Source organism: Cynara cardunculus, assembly GCF_001531365.2.
Source record: "Cynara cardunculus var. scolymus isolate 2C chromosome LG 17, CcrdV1, whole genome shotgun sequence".
Classification (NCBI taxonomy): Eukaryota; Viridiplantae; Streptophyta; class Magnoliopsida; order Asterales; family Asteraceae; genus Cynara; species Cynara cardunculus.
The window spans coordinates 595,453-618,737 of NC_037544.1; the positions used below are offsets into that span (position 1 = coordinate 595,453).

Genomic DNA, 23,285 nt, shown 5'->3' on the forward strand with positions numbered 1-23,285 from the left:
GACTCATTTCGAAGGTATTAACGAGACGATTATAATGGTGTAACTTGTTAAAATAAAAATGTATTTTTTAAATATGTTTTAGTTGATGTATGGTTATGTATGTTAATTTAATAAAGGTGCAAAATGAAAAATTTAAAAGTAAAGGGTATAAAGTAAATTAATTAAATAATTATAGGGGTATAAAGTATAATTTAAAATTATAATATTAAATAAATTGATTGAATGTGAGAGGGGTTGAATGTGAGAGGGGTTGAATGTGAGAGGGAGGGGGTGAAAAGGTGACGTAAGGGGGTGGGGATATCAACCCCCTTAATAAATGTACATGAAACAAGACTATGGCACAATCAGCAGATGGAGCGGAAGGCAAAAAAGACTAACTGCTACTGGTTAATGCGAAAGGAATCTTATGGGTTCCTTTTGTTTAAGTAAATAAGAGTCTTTTGTGTCCCCACCCATTTCCTTGCATTCATTTGGCTTAAATTTCCCCGTCAGAGATGTCATCAAGACACGGTCTCTTTGATTACTGCCAAAGTCACACCCACACCCACACCCACACCCACACCCACACCCACACCTAATCTAATAAGGTGTTTCGCCGGAAAAGGGTTTAGAATACCTTCAATGGCATCTTCTTCAACCTCATACAATATTCAAAAGAGCAGCTTTACGTATGATGTGTTTTTGAGTTTTAGAGGTAAAGACACTCGTAGGACATTCGTTGATCATCTCTATTTGGCTCTGCAGCAGAAAAGCATTCACACTTTCAAAGATGACGAGAGAATCGAGAAAGGGAAAAGGATCAGTAGGGAGCTCATTGATGCCATTGAAGACTCAAGATTCTACATTATTGTTTTCTCCAAGAACTATGCATCTTCATCTTGGTGCTTGAACGAGCTTGTAAAGATTATGGAGTGTCAGAAGATGACTCAACATACTGCTTACCCTGTCTTCTATGATGTCGAACCCTCCGAAGTCCGTACACAAAGTGGTGCAGTTGGTGAAGCCTTTGCAAAGCATAAAAAGAAAAAGGCCACTGAGAAATGGAGAGAGGCTCTAAAACAAGCAGCCAATCTTTCTGGGTTTGGGTTGAAGAACACTGCTGATGGGTAATTCCTTCATCATATGTTTCCAATATTCTTTCATTTTGTTTCTTTCTAATCTACGATTGCCCTCCTATGTAAGAGGGTCATCCATGGCATCTCATGTTGTGTTGTCAAGTTTTACCCAATCTTGAGTCTTGTCAATGATTGGACATGGAATATGACTATCTTATATATTGCTTCATGTACATATGTATTTTATATACTTGTATATCTGAAATTAATTGTTCTTGTGGGACTTTGAGCAAGCTAATTGAATCCTTTTAGATATACAGGCATGAAGCTAAATTTATCCAAAAAATTGTTGAAGGGATCTCACTAGAGTTACGCTCCATCAATTTCTGCGTTGATGAAAAACTAATAGGCATGGGGACTCGGATAAGAGATGTTGTTTCATCTTTGGACTTGGAATCTGCTGATGTTCGGATGATAGGAATCAAGGGGATTGGAGGTGGTGGGAAGACAACTTTGGCCAGAGCTGTTTTTGATCAAATCTCCATTTGTTTCCAAGGTAAAAGCTTTGTTGAGAATGTTAGGGAAGTCTCAAAAGCCTCGTTGTTTGGTTTGAAGTTGTTGCAAAAGCAAGTCCTTTCAGATGTTTTAAATGATCAAGGCATCACCATAAGTAATGTCTTTGAAGGAAAAAACATGATGAAAAAGGTGATGTGTGGTAGAAAGGTTCTTCTTGTTCTAGATGATGTGGATCATATAGACCAACTTGATGCGTTAGCTGGTGAGCCTAAATGGTTTAAGCCGGGAAGTAGAATTATCATTACAACAAGAGATGAACAAGTGTTGGTAGCACGTGTGAACTTGATTCGTGATATCAATTTGTTATCGAATAGGGAGGCAATTTGCCTCTTGAGTAGGTATGCATTTGGACGAGAGATTCCAATTCAAGGGTATGAAGAGCTATCAGGACAGGTTGTACGTTATGCTGCTGGTCTTCCCTTAACAATAAGAGTGTTGGGTTCGTTTCTATGCGGTAAAAACGAGCTTGAATGGAAAGATGCCCTAGAAAGACTAAAAACAATTCCTTTGAAGGAAACTTTGGAAAAATTGAAATTAAGCTATATCAGTCTAGAAGAGGATTACAAGGAAATATTTCTAGATGCTGCATGCATACTGAAAGATTGGGGGAAAGACGAAGCAATCCGAGTGCTTGAAAGCTGTGGATTTCATGCTAGAAATGGTTTAAAAGTTCTTGAGCAAAAATCTCTCATAACTATTTTTAAATCTGGACGCTTGGGGATGCATGATCATATAGAAGAAATGGGCCGGAATATTGTTCGTTGTTTGCACCCTGATGAGCCTTACAGACATAGCCGATTGTGGATTGACGAGGAAATTAAAGATGTGCTGGCTAATGATTTGGTAAGGATCAATCTATTTTATTGTAAGGTTGAGAACAATAAGGGGCCATTTACCAACGCTAGGCAAATGCTAGCTTACTGTGTAAGAGTCACCACCCTCAAACCCTTAACAGGTGAGCATGACAGGGACCAAGAATATTATCCAGTACGGTGAGGGTGGTGACTTTTGCTCGGGTAGCGCCTACAGGATAAGAGATGATTACCAACAATCACTATATGCCATGTGGATAACCGAGAATCTTACTTGGTATTGTAAGTGAGGGTAGCAACTCTGACCCGGTTGGCGTCGGTAAACGGCTCCTAACACATTTCCATTTGTTATGACCGATTTCCTGGTTACCGCTTTTGGATTCCAGGGAACTAATGAAGAAACAAAATGTATAAAACTGAAGTTGGGGCAACTTGATCCAGAATTTGTTATGAAAGGCCTTGGAAACATGAAGAAACTTAGATTCCTTCACATGTCTTCTCATGCCGATGAACGTAGCAGTTGGGAGTTTGATGAAGTTAGCCAATATTTTCCAAATGCTTTACGATATCTGAGTTGGGGCTATTACCCTTTTTGCTCTTTACCCAACACATTTCAAGCTAACATTCTTGTTACACTTGAATTGCGTCACAACAAAATTGTACAACTTTGGAAAGGGGAAGAAAGAAAGGTAAAATTTTGCATGATTCACTATATATAATGTTATACATATACTTGTTTGTTACAACACTTACATTCCTTTTTGTTTCTTTTCTTACTGAAAGGTTCTTCACAAGCTCAGATTCCTTGATCTCAGTTATTCGAAGTTAAAAACCTTCGACCTTGGGCTGACTCCAAATCTCGAGACTTTAATTCTTGATCATTGTGAGAATTTGATAGAAATTCACATTTCCATCCCGTGTTTAAAGCTCATATCCTTCAAAGTCACTTTCTCTAAGCTGAGAACCCTTAATCTTAGGCCGACTCCGAATCTCAAGACATTATATGTTAAGAAAGCGACTGATTCTCTACAACTTCACATGCCTGTTGAATGTCTAAAGCTCAAATACATCTACCTTCGGCGTGTAAAGTGGATGACCCCTGACCTGCGACATACTCCAAATCTTGAGACATTAAAGCTTGTGGATTGTGTTGATTTGGTAGAACTTCTCATGCCTGTTGAATGTCCAAAGCTCATATCCCTCGAACTCACTCATTTTGAGTTGAGAACCCTTGATCTTGGGCTGATTCCGAATCTCAAGACATTATATGTTCAAAAATGGAATGATTTTGTAGAGCTTAACATTCCTGTTGAATGTCTAAAGCTCGAATACCTCAACCTCCGATGCGTAAAGTGGATGACCCTTGACCTAGGACGAACTCCAAATCTCAAGACATTAGAACTTGTAAATTGTGTTGATTTGGTAGAACTTCACATGCCCGTTGAACGTCCAAAGCTCATATCCCTTGAACTCACTCATTCTAAGTTGAGGACCCTTGATCTTAGGCGAATTCCGAATCTTGAGAAGCTAAGTCTCAGAAGATGTCATGATTTGGTTGAACTTCAAATGCCCATTGAATGTCTAAATCTCATAACCCTTGATCTTAGTCATTCAAAGGTGAGGACACTTGATTTGGGGCCGACTCCAAATCTCAAGAATTTATATCTTAGAAACTGTTATCATTTGGTAGAACTTCATGTTCCTGTTGGGGGTCTAAAAAATCTTTCCATCTTAGGATTAAGTGGTTGTTTTGGTTTTACTAGTTTTGACTATACGAAAAAATTTAGATGTTTTAAGTTTGGATATCTTGAGGTTGGTTCCTTAGCGGAGTTCCATCTGAGGGCAGAGCTCCTAGATATATGCCCGTTGCACTCCAAATGTACTTTTCCGAAGTTTCAATTTACATGTTTCTTTGAAGAAGTTGTACCCTCATTGATTGGAAATCCAGAGAATACATCTATAGGCCTTCGTGCTTGCGCAAACCTTATTAGTTTATCTCGACGCATTTGTGGTTTACAATGTGTCACAAAGCTTACACTCGAGTTTAGCATTCAAGAGGCGCCCAAGTACCTTGACCGGATAGAGTGTCTAGAGAAGCTAAGTTTATCGTTTACAGATATTAAACATCTTCCAGACAGCATTTGTATGTTGAGACATCTGAAAATTCTTAGACTTGAAGATTGTAAGCTTCTTGAGAAGTTATCAGAGGATCTTGGCCAATTAGAATGTTTAGAGGTTCTATGGCTACAGGGGTGTACAAGTTTACAAGGTATTCCGAACAACATCTGTAATATGAAACGTCTAGAATATCTTAATCTCAATGGTTGTATTCTAGTTGAGAATCTTCCTGAGGAACTTGGATGTATAGAATGCTTACAAGACTTAGACATAGAAGGTACAAGCGTACGTCATCTTCCGTTTAGCATTGTTCTGTTGGAAGGTCTGCATATTAAGGGGTCTACATTGCTTCACCAGTCATGTACTTTTTCACGCGATAGAGAAGAATCAGTCTACGACACGTTCTACCACAGAGGCACCCAAAGCAAGAGTCTCCTCCGTGACCCTGATCTTTGGCTTCGAAGAACGACTATAGAGGTACTTTCTCCATTTTTCTATTTATCATCTTACTATGTTTTCAATTTTTAAATTGACTAGTTGGATACAAACGCAATGCGGCGGGATGCCAATTTTTTTTGTAAATCCAAGGTATGAAGTTTATGATCATTATAAACTTCAAATTTATAACGGTTGACTCACCAGAGATTTGGAAAGAAAATTGCCAGATCAATGAATTTCCAAACACACATCAATTGTTATTCTTAGAGTGTTTAATAATGGTTTTCACTTGATGCAACTCATGATTAACAAAAAAAACCAAAATTTATGTTTAAACAAAATGGAGATATGATCATCTATAATAATATAAATCGATACATACGGAGTATGATAAGATACCACTTGAAGCATCCATATGTAGACATGTTCTGTAAGAAATGTCTTATGATTATAATAGATACATACCAAGCGTAGTTGTAAAAAAATGTGCAATAATAAGTAGTTAATCGCGTAAAAATTCTTGATACATTACATTTGATGTGTAGATGATTGAATTTTTTGGCAGACTTTACTAATACCTTTGTATTTTCACGTCCTTGATAACGCCACATATTGTCTGTGCGAGAATACTGATTCTGGAAGATACACACCTACATTAGGAATGGTCTGTCCTTGAGCTTTATTGATTGTCATAGAAAAGCTAAGCCGGACTGGAAATTGTTTTCTCTTCAATTTGAAGGGAACATGTTATCTTCAGATGGACAAAGAGGAATTCTCGACAAAATCTTTTTTGCCAAAAATAATAATTATATTTATAAAACTTGAGTATAAACACGAGAAGAATGTTATATACATAGGGTCGGGTTTAGGGAGAAAGTTGCGGAAAAAAAAATGAAAAACTAGGGAACACCCTTATAACCATTCATCTGAGAAGTATCCACATGTACATAACATGCATAGAAACCAGGAAACATCTTCAATTACTTGTATGCATATTTGCATACAGATGAATGGTTAATTATTAGGGTCTGTTTCTTTTTGGTGTGCATAGGCTCATGCATTTTGCTTCTAAAGTGTTGTATTCATATCATAGCAGCTTGATGCTTGTTTCTGAAAGACGTTTACGGGAGGTGAACTACTAGTTTCCATTGGCAGAGATGAGAACAACTACACGTGGCTTGGGGGCGATGGTTGAATTTGAGAATTCGTCATGGAATGATGCATATCGATCTAAAGAGAACGAGAGGTTAAAACTTAAAGATTCTTTCTGATCCACACCCACAAAATCTTGAAAGACGCCTGCAGTTCGGCTCATAGAACTAGAAATCTAAATTCATCTCAAGTTGGGTGCAAATGGATGCTGGTTCATATTTCTTGTATTGTGGTCACACAGAAGGCGTAACTGTGTTTGTCGCAGTCGGACTACAAAGCGTAGTATGTAGAATTTTGAAAACAATAAGTAAATTTGAATTATACCCATTAATGGTAGCTTTAGGATCTTCATATGTCTAAAGTGTTATGAATTGATTTGGCCAAAAAGGCCAACTCATTTTGCAGCCCAGAGAGGCTTTCCCTTTGATAAAAAAAAAAATCAGTGTTTTTCTGCGTTTGACATACTCCCACTGTTGTATAAATGTGTTTAGCTGGTGGTTCAATTTGTTTCACATCACTAACATACTTTTGCAACAAAAAGAAAACCGTCATTAAAATTATCTCACAAATTCTGTGTACTACAACAAAACTGGGTTTATAGGACGCCTTCAATCTCTAAGCGTCCCAATACACCGCTTTATAGAACTTAATATATATGATCAAAATATAAAGCGCCCTATCTAAAGGCGTTGTAATAAGTTTATATGACGCTTTTGGGCGTCTTAACAGGTTTTTAGGACGTTTTTAGTACAGAGCGTCGCATTAGCAACTTTATAGGACATTTTTTAAAAAGTGTCCTATAATTAAATTTTTTTTATAAGACACTTGTTTTTATAGGACAGTTTTTCAGATGGTATTGTATAAAGTTGTTAATGGGACGCTTTTATACTAAAAGTGTCCTAAAAAACTTATACGGCGTTAAAAAACGTCATATAAACTTATTACAATGTTTTTAGATAGGACACTTTATGTTTTGGTCCTATAAACTAAATCCTATAAAGAGGTCTGTTTGGACGCTTAGAAATTGGGAGCGTCCTATAAACCCGAGTTTGTTGTAGTGGTGGTTGATTGACGAGGGCCTTGGTGTGGAGGACCAGGCCTTGGTAGTCTGTTTTAGTCCCATGATTAGCCGATTTGAAGCTTAAACGAGGAGCACGCCCTGGGTAGATAGATGTTTACCAAAATGTTTGGATCAGATATGATTGAAAATTTCAAAATCCAATTTGGATCGGTCGGTTCTCGGATGCAGGCCCGTTTCTAATATTTTTAGGCCCTGGGCGAACATAAAAACAGGCTTCCACTGCAAGAAATAAGGCTTTTAGCAACGACTTTTGTTGTCTCTAAAAGTTCGTTTATCATTAGAAAGAGTATATAACAACAACATGTCATCGCTATAACTTATGAAACATGTCATCGTTAAAAGACTCATCGTCAAAGCTCACTTTTCTTGTAGTGACATTCGGTAATAAATTTTTTCATTAGAATAAAATTGAGTACAAGAAATACTAATAATTTATTGAGTAAAAAAATCTTATTTATCTATATTATAGATATATAAGAGAGTACTTAAATGTACGTACTTCTTATTATGTAATTTTAAACCAAGAGTATAGAAACTATGTTTGATAATTTTTTATAAAAAGTAAGATTTTTTTTTATAGAAACTATGTGTTATTTTGATACAAAAAAAGATTTCGTGTTAATGAAATAATCATGAGGTCAATGAGAGATCAATAATAAAGAAGATTATCAAGGTTTTCTAGACAAGTAGACAAATGAAGATTAATAAGAATATGAAAGAAAAGATGATCCATTGAGATCTAGTAAAAATAAATAATGAATTAAACATATAATATGCAAGTTCAACAAATGAATGTTTGAGCACTTAAATAGAATCTTGTGGTGTGGTGGAATCTCAATGAAAGATACATAAGTCAAACAATTGATGAAAATATTTAAATTCTACTTTCCTTCTTTTTTTGCTCAACTAAAATAAGATGTTAATATTAAAAGTTTATGGAACATAACATATATAAGAGACATTACTAAATACATCTGTTAATCACAAAATCATGAAACACGTCATAAACCATAAGAACAATAGATTAATTGTAAAAAAAGTAAAATATTTTATGTAGAAGCAAAAATAGATAACAATAGTCAACAAAAACAATTAGAAGAATATAACCAAATATCAATAGTCAATAAAAATAGAAATTGATAAAAATATCTAACAAAAATATATAGCAATATCAAGCACATGATCTTAACGTTGAATTGGTGAAACACGAAAATGGTCAAGTATATAGAGATAGCAATAGCCAATATCATTGGACCTTGTTGGAGATAAAAAAAAATTATAGGGACAATAAACAATAGCATATAATGAATGATCAATTAATTTTTTTTTCTTCTTCAATGTAATTAGTTGATATATTTTTGGGCCCTTATTATCTACTAAATTATTTTTGTTTCTTATTATATGCTACAATTTTTTGGTTTTTTTAATTTATTAAATTATTTTAGACTACTATATATTTTAAGGGGAAAATTTGGGCCCCTTATATTTTTGGGCCCTGGGTGTGCGCCCGTGCCGCCCTCCCCCAAGGACGGCCCAGTCGGATGGCAGTCTAGAACCGTTCAAAACCAAAACCAATCATTATCCAATTAATCATCAAATTCTCTATCCAACCATTATCCAATTATTTTATTTTCAAATTGCTTAAATCGGAATTTGTTTTATGCGAGACTTTGAATTTTTAACTTCCCTTATATTAGTTTTAACACATATTAAAAGTGATTAATTAGTATCGTTGTTAGAGAATTAGATTGAATTAACATACTTGATGGATTTAATCCAATAGGAATATCCAATGGATGATATGGAACCAAACCGATCCAACCATCCATTGGATCGGATCAGATCAATTATCCAATGTTAATCAGATCAAATCGATTGACAAAATCCAACATTAATGAATGATTGGATCGGTTCAATTCCCCTTCACATCCAATAAATATCAACCGATTATCAGACCAATGATTTACTATAATTATTTATGAGGTGATTTTGGTGGTCAATGGTCTCTTTAATTTATAGTCTTTAAATATAAAAATGGAAAAAAAAAAAAAAAAAAAGAGAGAAAACGTCAAATATGCGTAAGGAACAAGAAAAATAGTGGGAAATGGGAATGGAATTTCCTCTAAATCGACAAAAATCCATCTTATCCTGTAATCCCCCTTTTTCCAAAAAGTAGTCCCCATGTTTCCACAAATATAAATGTTTTTTATTAACGGTATCGTAGTCTTTGACCTCTTAAAAGATAAGAGATTTAAACCTCATTAAAAGTGAGAATGGTGTGTAAGTTTATTTGTTGCATTTGTCGTATATAAATATTATATGCTTCAAAAAAAAATACATATGGCTTTTTGTAGGTGTGTGTTTGTTTAAAAAATAAATATTTATTTATTCGTTTATGATATTTTATAGGTACCGGACGAGATATATAAAATGAGTTCGATATATATGGAAATCTTAAATATATTGCTTGAATTCTAAAATACTAATAATTAATATAAAACCATGTTTTCGAGTATTTGTGGACGTAAAATCAATCAATAATGTATGAAATAATAAGTGTAGTTTTGAAATTATTGATATAAGTTGGATTGTCTCATATGGTTGATAATTTCAATTATTAATCATTAGAAAATGAATGATAGTTTTAGGGGCTGTTTGACAGTTGCTGAATGGTTTTGTACAGAATCATTAAGTGGTCAGAATAATTAAGAGGCTCTCATGATATTGTGTAAAATGAAATATAATTGTTTACGATGAAATTAGGGCTCTTGACGGTTAAGGGAGGCCCAAGATACAAAATCATTCAGAGGGTTTTAGAATCATTAAGAGACATTTTTTTTGTCAAACAAGATTCACCTCTTAATGATTCAGAGATTACTTCTTAATGGAACTATTAAGAGGTAAACAAATAACCCCTTAGATTTTGATGCTAGATAAAAAAAAACTTACTCAAAACAATAAAAAATACTATAAAATGAACGACAAATTAAAAAATATATATATATATATATATTTTTTGTTTACTGTCTTTTTCTGAACAACTACTATATACAATAAAAATTTAGGCCCATGTTTTTTGTGGACCTTGGGTGTGTGCCCGACCCTCCCTCCCCTAGGGACAGCCCTGGCAACATAGAGGATCAAACGAGAACATGGTCAAAATAAAAGAATATGAGAACAGTTAAATCACATGTGATTAGGGAAAACGGTCAACACATGCATGGATGACTTGGCCCACGACCTATGTCATGTGTAACCACATGTGATTTTACACATGAGTTAGTGTAAAATCACATGTGATTTGACTGTTTTCACATTCTCTTATTTGATCACTCTTCTCATTTGAAAAATATAAATTGTTATATTTTATTTGAGCAAAAGGTCAATTACTATACCGACAACCTCGACAGTACGGAACAACATGTGATGGGGCATTTCAAAGCTGATATAGCAATTGAGGCTAGCGGAAAAGTTTCAAACACACCTCTCGCATGATTCAAACTTCTAAACGTGAGAAACACTTTTCTTCGATCCCCAGTTTTGCTTATTTTCATGAAAAAAAAAACAAGAATTGTTGATTAACATTTAAAAATCAGTGTCAAATTTTCTTTTAAAAATAAATTAATTAGATAAACGGTGATCGAATAATTGATATTTGCTCGTCATGACCCCAGTTTCATTAATGACAAGGCCACGACGTCGGTCAACTAATTAATAATCAAAGACTGAAACAGTTAGTCAAATCTTTGATGAGATCCACACAATACTGTTTCATTAACCAAAGCAGATATTATAATAGAACCTGCATACAAATAAAATCTCTAATAGATTTTTTAAAATTTCTTTAAAATGGAGAATTAGAAATCTAAATTTTTAAAAATACTGTATCTTCAATTCCAATAGGTAATTCATGTAAGAGATTACAACATTGATTATATTATTAAAATATTTTATATATTTAATAATATATTATTTATTTATCATAAACATTTCATTTCAAAAAAATTTATTGGTAAGAATGCAACAAAAATATATTTTTTCCTTTCTACTTTTTCCATTTTAAACAAAAAAACTTGCTGAGAATCAATGAGTAGATATATGATATATATATATATATATATATATATATATATTTTTTTTTTCTTCTCATATATTATAACAAAATACACATAAAATTTTGTAACAGTTCAATAACATACATATATATATATATATATGTATATATATATATGTATATATATAGAGAGAGAGTTTACTTTACAAATCACGTTATTTGTAGAAAATCGTATAAACCTCATTCAACCAATTATAATTTTTTATTTTTTTTATTTTTTTGTACTTGTGAAATGTTGGTTAATCATTTTTATTGTGTAGAGTGTTAATTATGGATATTATTATCCTAATTATATTAATTTTAGAGAAATACATGAAACAGTTTCATTAAAATTTCATAAGTTAATAATGAAATAATTTCATAACCATAAATGAAACAACTTCATAAAAAAATATTATATGAAACAATTTCATAAGATCAAACAATTTCATGAAATTTTTTCATAAGATTAAACAATAAAATCGACGGATGAGAGTTGTTTGCACGATTTGTACAAATATGGGAGGTTTGCATTTGATCAGATCGCTCATCACCAGTTTCATCGCGCTGAACCAAAGTCATCCACCATTCGTTATAGAAATCTGCTATCCGAAAATCACACGTTTTATTCATATTTAATCAATGAAATGTAGACAAATCAAATTTTTATATATTTTAAATTTATTTTATTAAACTTTACATTCTCGCTGCGATAATGTTTATTCATGTCATTAGTGGACACGAAAATTTGAGACAAGTGACCATTCTTTTTGTAATGACTTATGAAACTTTCTACTAAAGGGACAACGAAAGCTGTTATTTTGGAGGCCACAACTGCAAATGATGACATCCTGAACTCCATCGATACAGAAAAGAAAAATTTCCAATCGATCGAGAGAAGTAGTAGTCACTCTAAAAGCGATTTCGAAAGAAAATAGACGTTTGAAAGGCTTTTCAAAGAAATTTAATCGAGAACGGAAATCAAACAACGATGATTGTTAACAGACTTGTAACGTCCCACGTGCCTAAGGATCTCTGCTAAAGATTTTATTTTAGAGGTGTGTAATTTGCAAGTTTCAGTCTGTATTTAGTTTTACTAACAATGAGTGTCTGGATCTGCTTGTGTGCATCTCAACTGGTTCTTTGAACCCTGGAAAACAATCGAAAATATTCCCAATAATCAACCTTGGAGTTGCAAAACTCGAACTTGTGACTTTTTTGATTTATCGACAACGAGTTTCTCTCACATTTTTTAGATTATATTTTTGGTTTAATAATATAATTTTATTAAGATAATAACTAAGTGTTATGTTATAATTCAATAATTATCCTAATTATATTTTAGATTTTATATTTAGAATAAGAATTTTATTTTGAATTTGATTCTATTTATCTACAGTTAGTTACACGAATTCAAACATGGAGCTTAATAAGTTGTATTTATGTACAATTTACTTGTAATATTGAATTTTAAATAATATACATCAATAATCAGTATTTCATACATATAAAATATGTTTAAAATTTTTTATTAAATATTTTATAATACAGTATAATTATATGTTTTAGGAAAATGTTTGAAAACATATGACGTCATATTGAAACATGACGCAAATAATAATGTTTGAATACAATGCACTTCTATAGTTCAAAATTGTAATGTTTTTTTTTCCACAATGGCATTGAATATTATTTAGACCATCTCTGACCCATATATTATTATTTATATTATTTTAATAAAAAATAATATAAAAATAAATTATTCTTTAATTCATTAAAATATATATTTTTATATTAAAATAGAATATTCTAATTAATATTATGTATATTTTAATAAAACCTTTATATTTATATAAATTTTTATTTATTGTAATAATAACTTGGTAAATTACATTATTATACTATTTTAATCAAATTAAATTGTTCATAATTAATTATAAATTAAATTCTCTAAAACAAAAATTCCAATAAATTCCAAGAGTTACATTAAACAAACATMTGAAATAAAAATGCATCAAGGCTGAAAAATCGGTCTATTTTGAASGCTGTTCGGTTTTAAGTCGTCTTCCTTTGCTACTTCTTCAGGATCTGTTGTTAATCCCCTCGTTTATCTTCCTTTTGGTTTGTTGCTTTGTTGCTTTGTTTGCTGTTTATTTTAACAGTATTCCACCAATAAGAGCTACTAATAATAAATAATTGCCTTTTCGCTATTCAAAAAAAAAAAAAAAAAAATTTCGCTGTTCAAAAAATAATAATAATAAATAATTATGAGAGAGAGAAGTAATATTTTATTGAATGTACTAAATATTTTAACAATATAGTTAATATTAAAATTGTTAAATAAAATAGCTGTTGGAGTTGAATGTATCATTTTTAGAATTTTTGACTGTTAATACTTTATCTTAGAGAAAATATAACATAATAACTGGAGATGGTTTAAAACTCCATATTTAAGAGAGATCACATAGAAGACATTGAMATTAAAATTACACTAGAAGGGTATTCACATAATGCAGCAAGATACATTTTGATTTTAATATTTTATTTTATTCTTTATCTTAATAGATGTTATAATATGGTCTTATGTGATTTTGAAAAAACGATGATGTTTTTATTTTTGAATAAAATAATAAATTGAAGATATCATAAAAATTTGATAAAAATATATCAATATTAGTATCAAATTAACAATTTAGGTTCAATAATGAAGTAATTTATATTTGATTTAATAATACAATTTTCTTATAAACAAAAATAAATAATTATCTATTAGAACTCGATAATTATCTTAATTATATTTAGAATTTTTATATTTTAAAGTGAAATGTTTATCCTCTATTTGATTATGTTTATCTGTAGTTAGTTACACAAATTCAAACATAAAACTTTAATAAATGTACTTATGCATAATTTACTTATAATCTTAAATTTTAAGTAATATGCATCAATATACAGTACTTCATACATAAAAAATAATTTTTAAATTTTTTTTATCAAATTAATTATAATACAGTATAGATATTTATTTTATTAAATATATTAAGTATTTTAAAAATATAATTAATRATAGAATTGTTAAAATACAGCCACCACATTTCCTTTTTGAATTGATATCTCATTATAAATCCGGGAGAAAGTGGGATTCTTTATTGTTATCTTTTAGCAGAAAATCATCAAACGAATCTTTCGGAAAACAAAAGTTAAGTATGGAATTGGCCACCATCGCACTTTGTTTATAGTGTTGTTGTCTCCGTCTCGCGATTCTTGGCAACCACGCTAGTTTTCAAGAAACCAACTTTGACTTCCTCCCCCTAAAAAACGACTATAAAACCCACTCAATAAACCCTCATCACTCCTATTTAGAGTTGGTGAGTGGTGACGCCAATAAAATTGAGAAACAAATAGCACACATTTGCAACACAAAACCATGAACAATCATAACAATGGTTCGAGTTTTGGTATGTCTTACGATTCTGTGATGAACCAATTCTGGATGAACCCAATTTTCTTACATGGTTTTGTTGCTTCCATACAATTTGTGTTCTTGCTTCTCATATTGATTTCTTGGCTATGTAGAAGATTCAAGATTGATCCAATTGTGGTTTCAAAACAGGGTTTTGGGTATTCGTTATACAAACAAACTCTGTTTTCATGTCTTGTTCTTTCACTCTTCAATCTTGTTTTGTGTTTCTTGAATAATTTCTATTGGTACAGAAATGGCTGGACCGATGAAAAGATTGTGACCCTTTTGTRTGCTGTTCTTGGAACACTTACTTGGGTTCTTGTTTCTGTTTATCTTCACACACTTGATTCGAATTCGTCGACTTTGAAGTACCCATTGGTCTTAAGGATTTGGTGGGTGTTTTTCTTTTCGGTTTCTTGTTACTCCCTTATGGTGGATTATKTTTACTACAAAAAGACCCATGATTCACTTTCTATGTTCTTTGTGTCTGATTCTGTGTCTAGTTTCATGGGTTTGTTTCTTTGTTTTGTGGGGTTATTCCATAAGACCCATGAAGAAGCTCGGAATCATAATCTTGAAGAACCCCTTTTGAATTCTAGTGGGTCTAGAGCTAGGGGTGAGATAGCATCAACTTATGAAAATGCAAGTTTCTTTAGCTTGCTGACATTTTCTTGGATGAGTTCTGTAATTGCAAAAGGGAACAAAAAGCCATTAGATCTTGAGGATGTGCCGCAGCTCGCGGATATCGATAGCGTGAGAGGAGTTTTTCCCGTTTTGAGAGAGAAAGTTGAGTCMTTTAGTAATGAGAACAATCAAATMACTACTTTCGGGCTCACGAAAGCTTTGTTCTACATCGTGTGGAAGGAAGTGGTGATCACAGGATTTCTGGGGTTGGCATCTTCGTTATGTGGTTTTGTTGGTCCATACCTCATAGACGCGTTTGTTCAGTAYTTGAACGGTCGCAGAGATTTTGATAACCAAGGTCTTGTTTTGGTGGCTGCATTCACCATTTCGAAAATTGTTGGGTGTTTCACWMAAAGACATTGGTATTTTAAGCTCCAACAAGCGGGGATTAGAGCCAGGTCTGCTATCGTTGCTATGATTTACCAGAAGGGTTTAACCATTTCCGGCCAGTCGAAGCTAGGGAACTCGAGTGGTGAGATCATTAACTTCATGGCCGTTGATGCTGAAAGAGTTGRMGATTATGCTTGGTATATGCATGATTTTTGGCTCGTGTTTGTCCAAGTAGGCGTGGCGTTAGCACTTCTATATCGGAATCTTGGGCTTGCAGCAGTTGCTTCGTTAGTCGCTACGATTTTGGTTTTGTTAGCCAATCTTCCACTTGGGAATTTACAAGAAAAGCTTCAAGATGACTTGATGAAATCTAAGGATAAAAGGATGAAAGCAACATCCGAAATCTTGAGAAACATGAGGATTCTTAAGCTGCAGGGTTGGGAGATGAAGTTTTTGTYGAAAATTATCAAGCTCCGCGATGAAGAGGAAGGTGCACTGAAAAAATWCATGTACACCTTGTCCATGACCTCTTTTTTGTTCTGGGGTGCCCCGATTGTTGTGGCCGTGGTCACTTTCGCTACATGTTTGTTTGCCGGCATCCCTCTTGAATCAGGAAAGGTACTTTCCGCACTGGCAACGTTTAAAATACTTCAAGAGCCGATTTACAATCTTCCAGACTCGATATCAGTGTTTTTCCAAACAAAAGTCTCACTTGAGCGCATAGCCACATTCCTTCGTCTCAACGACATAGATTCTAATGCTATAGATAAGGTTCCACGAGGTGGCTCTGATACGGCTATAGAGATAATCAATGGGAATTTCTCTTGGGATGTAACTTCTCCTAARCCGACACTAAACGACATCAACATTCGAGTGAATCATGGGATGAGAGTTGCTGTTTGTGGCACTGTTGGATCAGGAAAGTCGAGCTTACTTTCTTGTATCCTRGGAGAAGTTTCCAAGATTTCCGGAAGTGTGAAAGTAGCAGGAACAAAGGCTTATGTAGCTCAATCGCCATGGATACAGAGTGGAAARATCGAAGATAATATCTTGTTTGGTAGGGAGATGGACAGAGAAAGATACGAGAAAGTTCTCGAGGCATGTTCTTTGAAGAMAGATCTTGAAATTCTGTCGTTCGGTGATCAGACAGTTATTGGTGAGAGGGGAATCAACTTGAGTGGTGGTCAGAAGCAAAGAATACAGATTGCACGGGCTCTTTATCAAGATGCCGATATATATCTTTTTGATGATCCATTCAGCGCGGTTGATGCTCATACGGGAAGTCATCTTTTTAAAGTAAGTGATCTGATTTTGCTCCTTTAGAGTCTATCTAACACTATCAATGCTTCAAAGAAAATCTTGAATGTGGCTTCAATTAAYGGTCGGTTCTCTGTTTTTCTATTACAGGAATGCATGTTGCAGTTCCTTGTTTCGAAGACGGTGATTTACATCACACATCAAGTAGAGTTCTTACCTGCTGCAGATCTCATCCTGGTGAGCTATAGCGCTGTTGGTTGGTTTTCCATTAAATCTTGTATGGATAAAACTGTTTGTGTGGAACACTCTAGATAGGGAGCATGCTTTTTAATTGGGAGAGCAGGTTTGGAGAAAACTTGATTTTCTGCATTAAGCTTTCCCTAGAAGCTTACTGAATAAGCCATTTTCTATATCATTAAGTCACTATTAGACAGTCATATATAGTATACCGAATAAGTTGCGAGCCCCATTAAGCTCATTAAGCTGCTTCAAAACGGTCCCTAAGTCAGTGTAAAGATTAGGTTGTGCATGGATTAAGCTAAACTATTGTTTGTTTGTTGTGCTGAATATATTGTCTGAATGATATGACAATCAGGTTTTGAGAGATGGAAGGATTACACAAGCCGGAAGGTACAACGACATCCTCAATTCCGGAAGTGACTTTATGGAACTTGTAGGTGCACACAAAGAAGCTTTATCAGCGATTGATTCCATAGGGACAAATGTGGAGGAAAGAATAGCGAGTTCTAAAGAGAATACAAACGATAACCAAAATGGTAAAACAGACGATATTTCAAGTACCAAAGCGCAGTTGGTTCAAGAAGAAGAACGAGAAAAAGGAAGAGTGGGTTTTTCAGTCTACTGGAAATACGTAACTACTGCTTTCGGAGGGGCTCTTGCACCATTCATAATATTGGCACAAATTGTCTTCCAAATACTTCAAATCGGAAGCAMTTACTGGATGGCATGGGCATCTCCGGTGTCGGCAAGTGATCCAGCCCCGGTTACAGGCTCGACCCTCATCATCGTTTATGTAGCTTTAGCSGTTGGATGTGCATTGTGCATACTTACAAGAGGCTTGCTTCTTGCAACTGTYGCATATAAGGCTGCTACTATTCTCTTCCACAGGATGCACTTGTCTATTTTCCGTTCACCCATGTCTTTCTTCGACTCTACTCCGAGYGGGAGAATACTAAATAGGGTATACTAACGTCCCTCTCTTTTCATGCCTATGCATTTTACAATATCGGTATTCCTGTTCATTTATCAAAAAGATTTCTTGATAGGCATCTGCATTACAATTTTAGGCGCCCTGTAAAATCAATTTTGTTGCAGTGCTGTTAGGACATTTAGACGTATTTGGCATCTTATCAAGCAGATTTTGTTGTTGCGTATGGTGTTCATTTCTAACAAAGATTTCTTGATAGGCATCTACGGACCAAAGTGCAGTCGACATGCAAATTCCTTACCAAGTTGGATCGTTTGTATTCGCTATCATTCAACTTCTCGGGATCGTTGCAGTTATGTCGCAGGCTGCTTGGCAGGTGATCATTTTGTTTGTTCCCGTCGGTGGAATGTGCATCTGGTTACAGCAATATTACTTGCCTTCKGCAAGAGAAATGGCACGGCTAGCTGGAGTTTGTAAAGGTCCAGTGATCCAGAATTTTTCTGAAACAATATCTGGATCGACGACCATTAGGAGCTTTGATCAAGAAGGGAGATTCCAGGACGCAAATTTGAAACTGAACGATGATTTTTCGAGGCCGAAGTTCCACGGTGCTGCTGCCAAGGAATGGTTAGTCATACGTTTGGACATGCTGTCTTCTGTTACATTTGCGGCTTTTCTAATTTTCTTGATTACGATCCCGGAAGGAACTATTGATCCAAGTAAGTTGTTCTTTCTTTTTATGTACTGCATTTACCACATTATAACAAAATTTGGTTCTTAGGATGTCACCAATTTCAAAGACTGCTTTATAAGACTCAATTTATAGGACTAAAAAAAAATAAAGGGTCATATTTAAAGGCGTTGTAATAAGTTTATATAGGACGCTTTTGGGCGTCCTAACAAGTTCCTTATGACATTTTTAATACAAAGCGTCACATTAGCAATTTTATAGGAAACTTTTGAGAGAGTGTCCTATAAACCCATGTTTTTATAAGGCACTTGTTTTTGCAAGACACTTTTTCCAATATCATCCTATAAAATTGTTAATGTGACGCTTTAATTTGTATTAGAAGTGTTCTAAAAAACTTGTTAAGACGCCGATAAACGTTTTATAAACTTATTACAATGCCTTAAGATAAGATGCTTTATTTTTTGGTCCTATAGATCGTCTTACGGTCCATTAGAACGCTTATAAATTGGTGGCGTCCTGTAAACCCAATTTTGTTGTAGCGAGCTAAGAATAGATGGCTGACAGTCCTCTCATTCTATATCAAGGTATYGCGGGCTTGGCTGCTACTTACGGGCTTACTTTGAACACGTTAAATGGAYGGGTTGTATGGACTCTTACCAACCTCGAGAACAAAATTATTTCGGTTGAAAGAATATTTCAATATTCTTCYATCCCCAGCGAACCTCCTCTCATTATAGAATCAAATAGGCCTAATGATCAATGGCCATCACAGGGAGAAGTCGATATCCGTCATCTACAGGTACTTGAATCATATTATTTTCTTGCAWAATGMTCTTATACAACTCAAATTCGGTAGCTTTATTGAACATAACGATTTCTTTAAAAAAGGTCCGGTATGCTCCACATATGCCACTTGTGTTGCGAGGACTTACGTGCACTTTCAGTGGGGGAAAGAAAACTGGAATYGTTGGAAGAACTGGTAGTGGGAAGTCGACTCTTATACAAACACTCTTCCGCCTTGTGGAGCCAGCGGCCGGACAGWTTCTGATAGATGGAATTAACATATCCACGATTGGACTTCATGATCTGCGTTCAAAATTGAGCATAATTCCTCAAGATCCAACCATGTTTGAAGGAACTATTCGAAGCAACCTAGATCCCCTTGAAGAGTATACTGACGATAAGATTTGGGAGGTAGCTAAATCACATAATATGGTTTCAATGCTTAAGCATCATATGGTCCTATAGGGTTTAGGGGAAACCACAAAAAATGAAAAACTAAGGAGCACCCTGATAACCATTCATCTGGACGGTATGTTCATGTGCATACCATCCAGATGAATATTTACTAGGTTCTTCCTCAGTTTTTCATTTTTCTGGGGGTTTTCCCTACTCTTGTCCTATAATCTAACAATATTTGTTATTTCAGGCTCTTGATAAATGCCAGCTTGGAGATGAAGTGAGAAACAAGGAAAGGAAGCTCGACTCAACAGGTTTTTTGCATCTCCATTTCTAGAAYTCAAATTCTTGTTCATAGTCTTTAYGTTGAGCGTTTTTATTATATTTACTAATTAGTTTMATATAAWACGTTACAGTTACCGAGAATGGAGAAAACTGGAGTGTGGGTCAACGGCAGCTGGTGTGTCTCGGGCGTGTGCTACTCAAGAAAACCAAAGTCTTAGTACTTGATGAGGCTACTGCATCAGTCGACACAGCAACTGATGGCATGATTCAGCAAACGCTTGCACAACACTTTAGCGACTCTACTGTGATAATGATCGCCCATCGGATCACCTCTGTGCTTGATAGCGACATGGTTTTGGTTTTAGAACAAGGTTTGTTAGGCAACTTTTCTTTGGAATAATGTCCCAGGCTAGACTAATCCCGGCAAATTGTGACCGGAAGAAATCAGCCCTGATAAAGTCAATGGCCACAATTTTGTGTACGCCTGGAATAGAACCCTGGGTAGATGGGATATTCCATCACATCCCCCAGGCCCTCAACCACTACGCCACAACCCTTGTGGTTTTGTTAAGCAACTTTCTTGGCCCTGATATGATATCCGTCGGCTTGGATTCTGAATCTGGATCTCTGTTTCCTCCATATGCAGGTTTGATTGATGAATATGATTCTCCAAAGAAGTTGCTGGAAGATAGATCGTCTTCATTTGCAAAGCTTGTTGCTGAGTATAGCATGAGATCGAATTCCAGTTTTGAAACTTAGCTGCAACAATCTATCTAGTTTCTTCCTGTAAGCTGTCTAAAATTACTTAAGAGCGTGCTTAAAATCAAAGATGACTTTTTCGGTCATATATTTCATACCCTTTTTAGGTCGACGTTTTAGATTCGTGAATCATCCTAGAATATTGTTGGCCTGTGATGATTTGTTTGGTTGAATTATGTGAAAAAAAGGATTAAGCAAATTCCTTTTTCATTCCATTGGACGAATATATATACATGGGCATACTGGGAAAAAATGAAAAACTAATATATATACATGGGCATACCATCCAGGGTGTTTCCCAGTTTTTCATTTCTTTTGCGAGGTTCCCTGAATCTGATCCTATATATATACATAGAGAGAGAGAGAGTGTGTGTGTGTGTGAGGTTCGGGGGAAACCCCCAAAAATAAAAAGTTGAGTAACACTCTAATAACCATTGATCTGTATGGTACGTACAAGTGCATACATGTAATTGAAGATGTTTCCTGGTTTCTATGCACATGTGCATACTGGACAAATTACTAGTATGCACATGTGCATACCATGAAAATGAATGGTTATTAGAGTGTTCCTCAGTTTTTCAATTTTTTGCAGTTTCCTCGAACCTGACCGGCTGACCCTATATATATACACACATATGCACACTTATCTGGATATAATGGTCACCCAGCCAGGTCTTGAAGGATGGAAGAATTACACAAGCTGGAAAATACAACGACATTCTCAACTCAGGAAGCGACTTTACACAACTTGTTGGTGCACACAGAGAAGCTTTATTGAAAATAGATTCAGCCGCGAAGAATTCAGAGTCTGATATATCGTGTGTAGTTGAGAACCAGAGAACTTTCCAAAAAAATATCCAAGAAGAGGTTATAAACGGTCAAAACAGTAAACCAGAGGGGAAGAAAAGGCAGCTTGTGGAACAAGAAGAAAGACAAAAAGGTAAAGTAGGCTCGTTAGCTTACTGGAAATACATTACAACTGCTTACGGAGGTGCACTCGCACTTTTGGTATTATTAGCACAAATTCTATTTGAGCTACTTCAAATCTCGGGCAATTACTGGATGGCGTTGGCATCTCCCGCGTCAGAAAGTAGCGCAACTCGTGTTGGAGGGTCTAAACTCATTATCGTTTATGTGGGTTTTGGAATCGGATGTTCTTTATGTATACTAGCGAGAGCGATGCTTGTTATGAAAGCCGGGTATGAGACAGCCAACCAACTGTTCTACAAGATGCATTTTTGTATTTTTCGTGCCCCCATGTCGTTCTTTGATGCCAATCCATCTGGACGAGTTCTCARCAGAGTAAGTGAACACTTATTTTGTGTAATTGATCGTAGTTAGGAACAGTTTTAGAAGGAAAGTTTTACGAACTCCTTTTGCAGGTATCTACGGACCAAAGTCTAGTGGACTTCACGATACCAAATACAATCATCCTATTTGTCGCTGTGGTCATACAACTTTTTGGCATTGTTGCAGTTATGTCACTTGCTGCTTGGCCGGTCTTCCTTCTGTTCTTTCCCATGGTTGTAATATCCATTCGTTTACAGGTAATCATGATCTATCCTTCCTTCCAAATAGTCATCTAATTCATAGTCCACATTCGTTGTAATCAATCGGGCTTAGACGTTTGTTTCAACAATTTGATTATATATTGTAAACAACTTCTGTTTTATATATATATATATATATATATATTGTGTATATATATATATATAGGGTTGGGTTTACGTGAGGCCTGCCTGTTTTTGTGAGACCCGTGACCGCATTTCTACATTTGAAACTTCACATCAAAACATTGTGAAGGTAAAAAAAATTCGAACCTTCACAACGTTTTACTGTGAAGTTTAAGTGTAAAAAGGTGGTCTCACGTGTCTATGGAAACAGGATGGTCTCAATATGATCCCAAGTCTCCCTCTTTCTATATATACATATATAGGGTCAAGTTTAGGGGAAAACCGCAAAAAATGAAAAACTGAGGAACACCCTAGTAATCGTTCATCTTACATGTGCATTTTGCTGTGAAGGTTCGACTTTTTTAAACCTTCACATTGTTTTTGCTGTGAAGTTTCAAGTGTAAAAATGTGGTCTCACGGGTCTCATGAAAACAACTTGGTCTCACGTGAACCCAACCCTATACATACATA

The 23,285-nt window shown here is 34.7% G+C and overlaps 2 protein-coding genes across 4 annotated transcripts in view; both read left to right on the forward strand.

The window, feature by feature from the left end:
* Positions 1-557: 557 nt before the first annotated feature.
* On the forward strand, positions 558-10,727 carry LOC112500388 (TMV resistance protein N-like). Its single transcript, XM_025103872.1, has 6 exons — positions 558-1,106; positions 1,376-2,474; positions 2,830-3,132; positions 3,227-5,038; positions 5,099-5,149; positions 10,614-10,727. Exons 1-6 carry the CDS (start codon positions 622-624, stop codon positions 10,725-10,727), a joined length of 3,864 nt encoding a protein of 1,287 aa, XP_024959640.1. The 5' UTR covers positions 558-621.
* Positions 10,728-14,721: 3,994 nt separating this feature from the next.
* LOC112500160 (ABC transporter C family member 3-like) overlaps positions 14,722-23,285 on the forward strand; it is a 14,935-nt gene continuing 6,371 nt past the window's right edge. Inside the window, exons 1-9 of one of the 3 annotated variants that reach the window (XM_025103493.1) lie at positions 14,722-17,098; positions 17,210-17,296; positions 17,655-18,260; positions 18,487-18,946; positions 19,503-19,717; positions 19,807-20,112; positions 20,348-20,411; positions 20,514-20,753; positions 21,029-21,255. In XM_025103493.1, the coding sequence (XP_024959261.1) occupies positions 14,753-17,098; positions 17,210-17,296; positions 17,655-18,260; positions 18,487-18,946; positions 19,503-19,717; positions 19,807-20,112; positions 20,348-20,411; positions 20,514-20,753; positions 21,029-21,141 (4,437 nt within the window). In that variant the 5' untranslated portion in view covers positions 14,722-14,752 and the 3' untranslated portion in view covers positions 21,142-21,255. Of the gene's footprint in view, positions 17,099-17,209; positions 17,297-17,654; positions 18,261-18,486; positions 18,947-19,502; positions 19,718-19,806; positions 20,113-20,347; positions 20,412-20,513; positions 20,754-21,028; positions 21,256-23,285 lie in introns of those variants that run through there. The other 2 variants (XM_025103494.1, XM_025103495.1) reach the window with 2 other exon arrangements.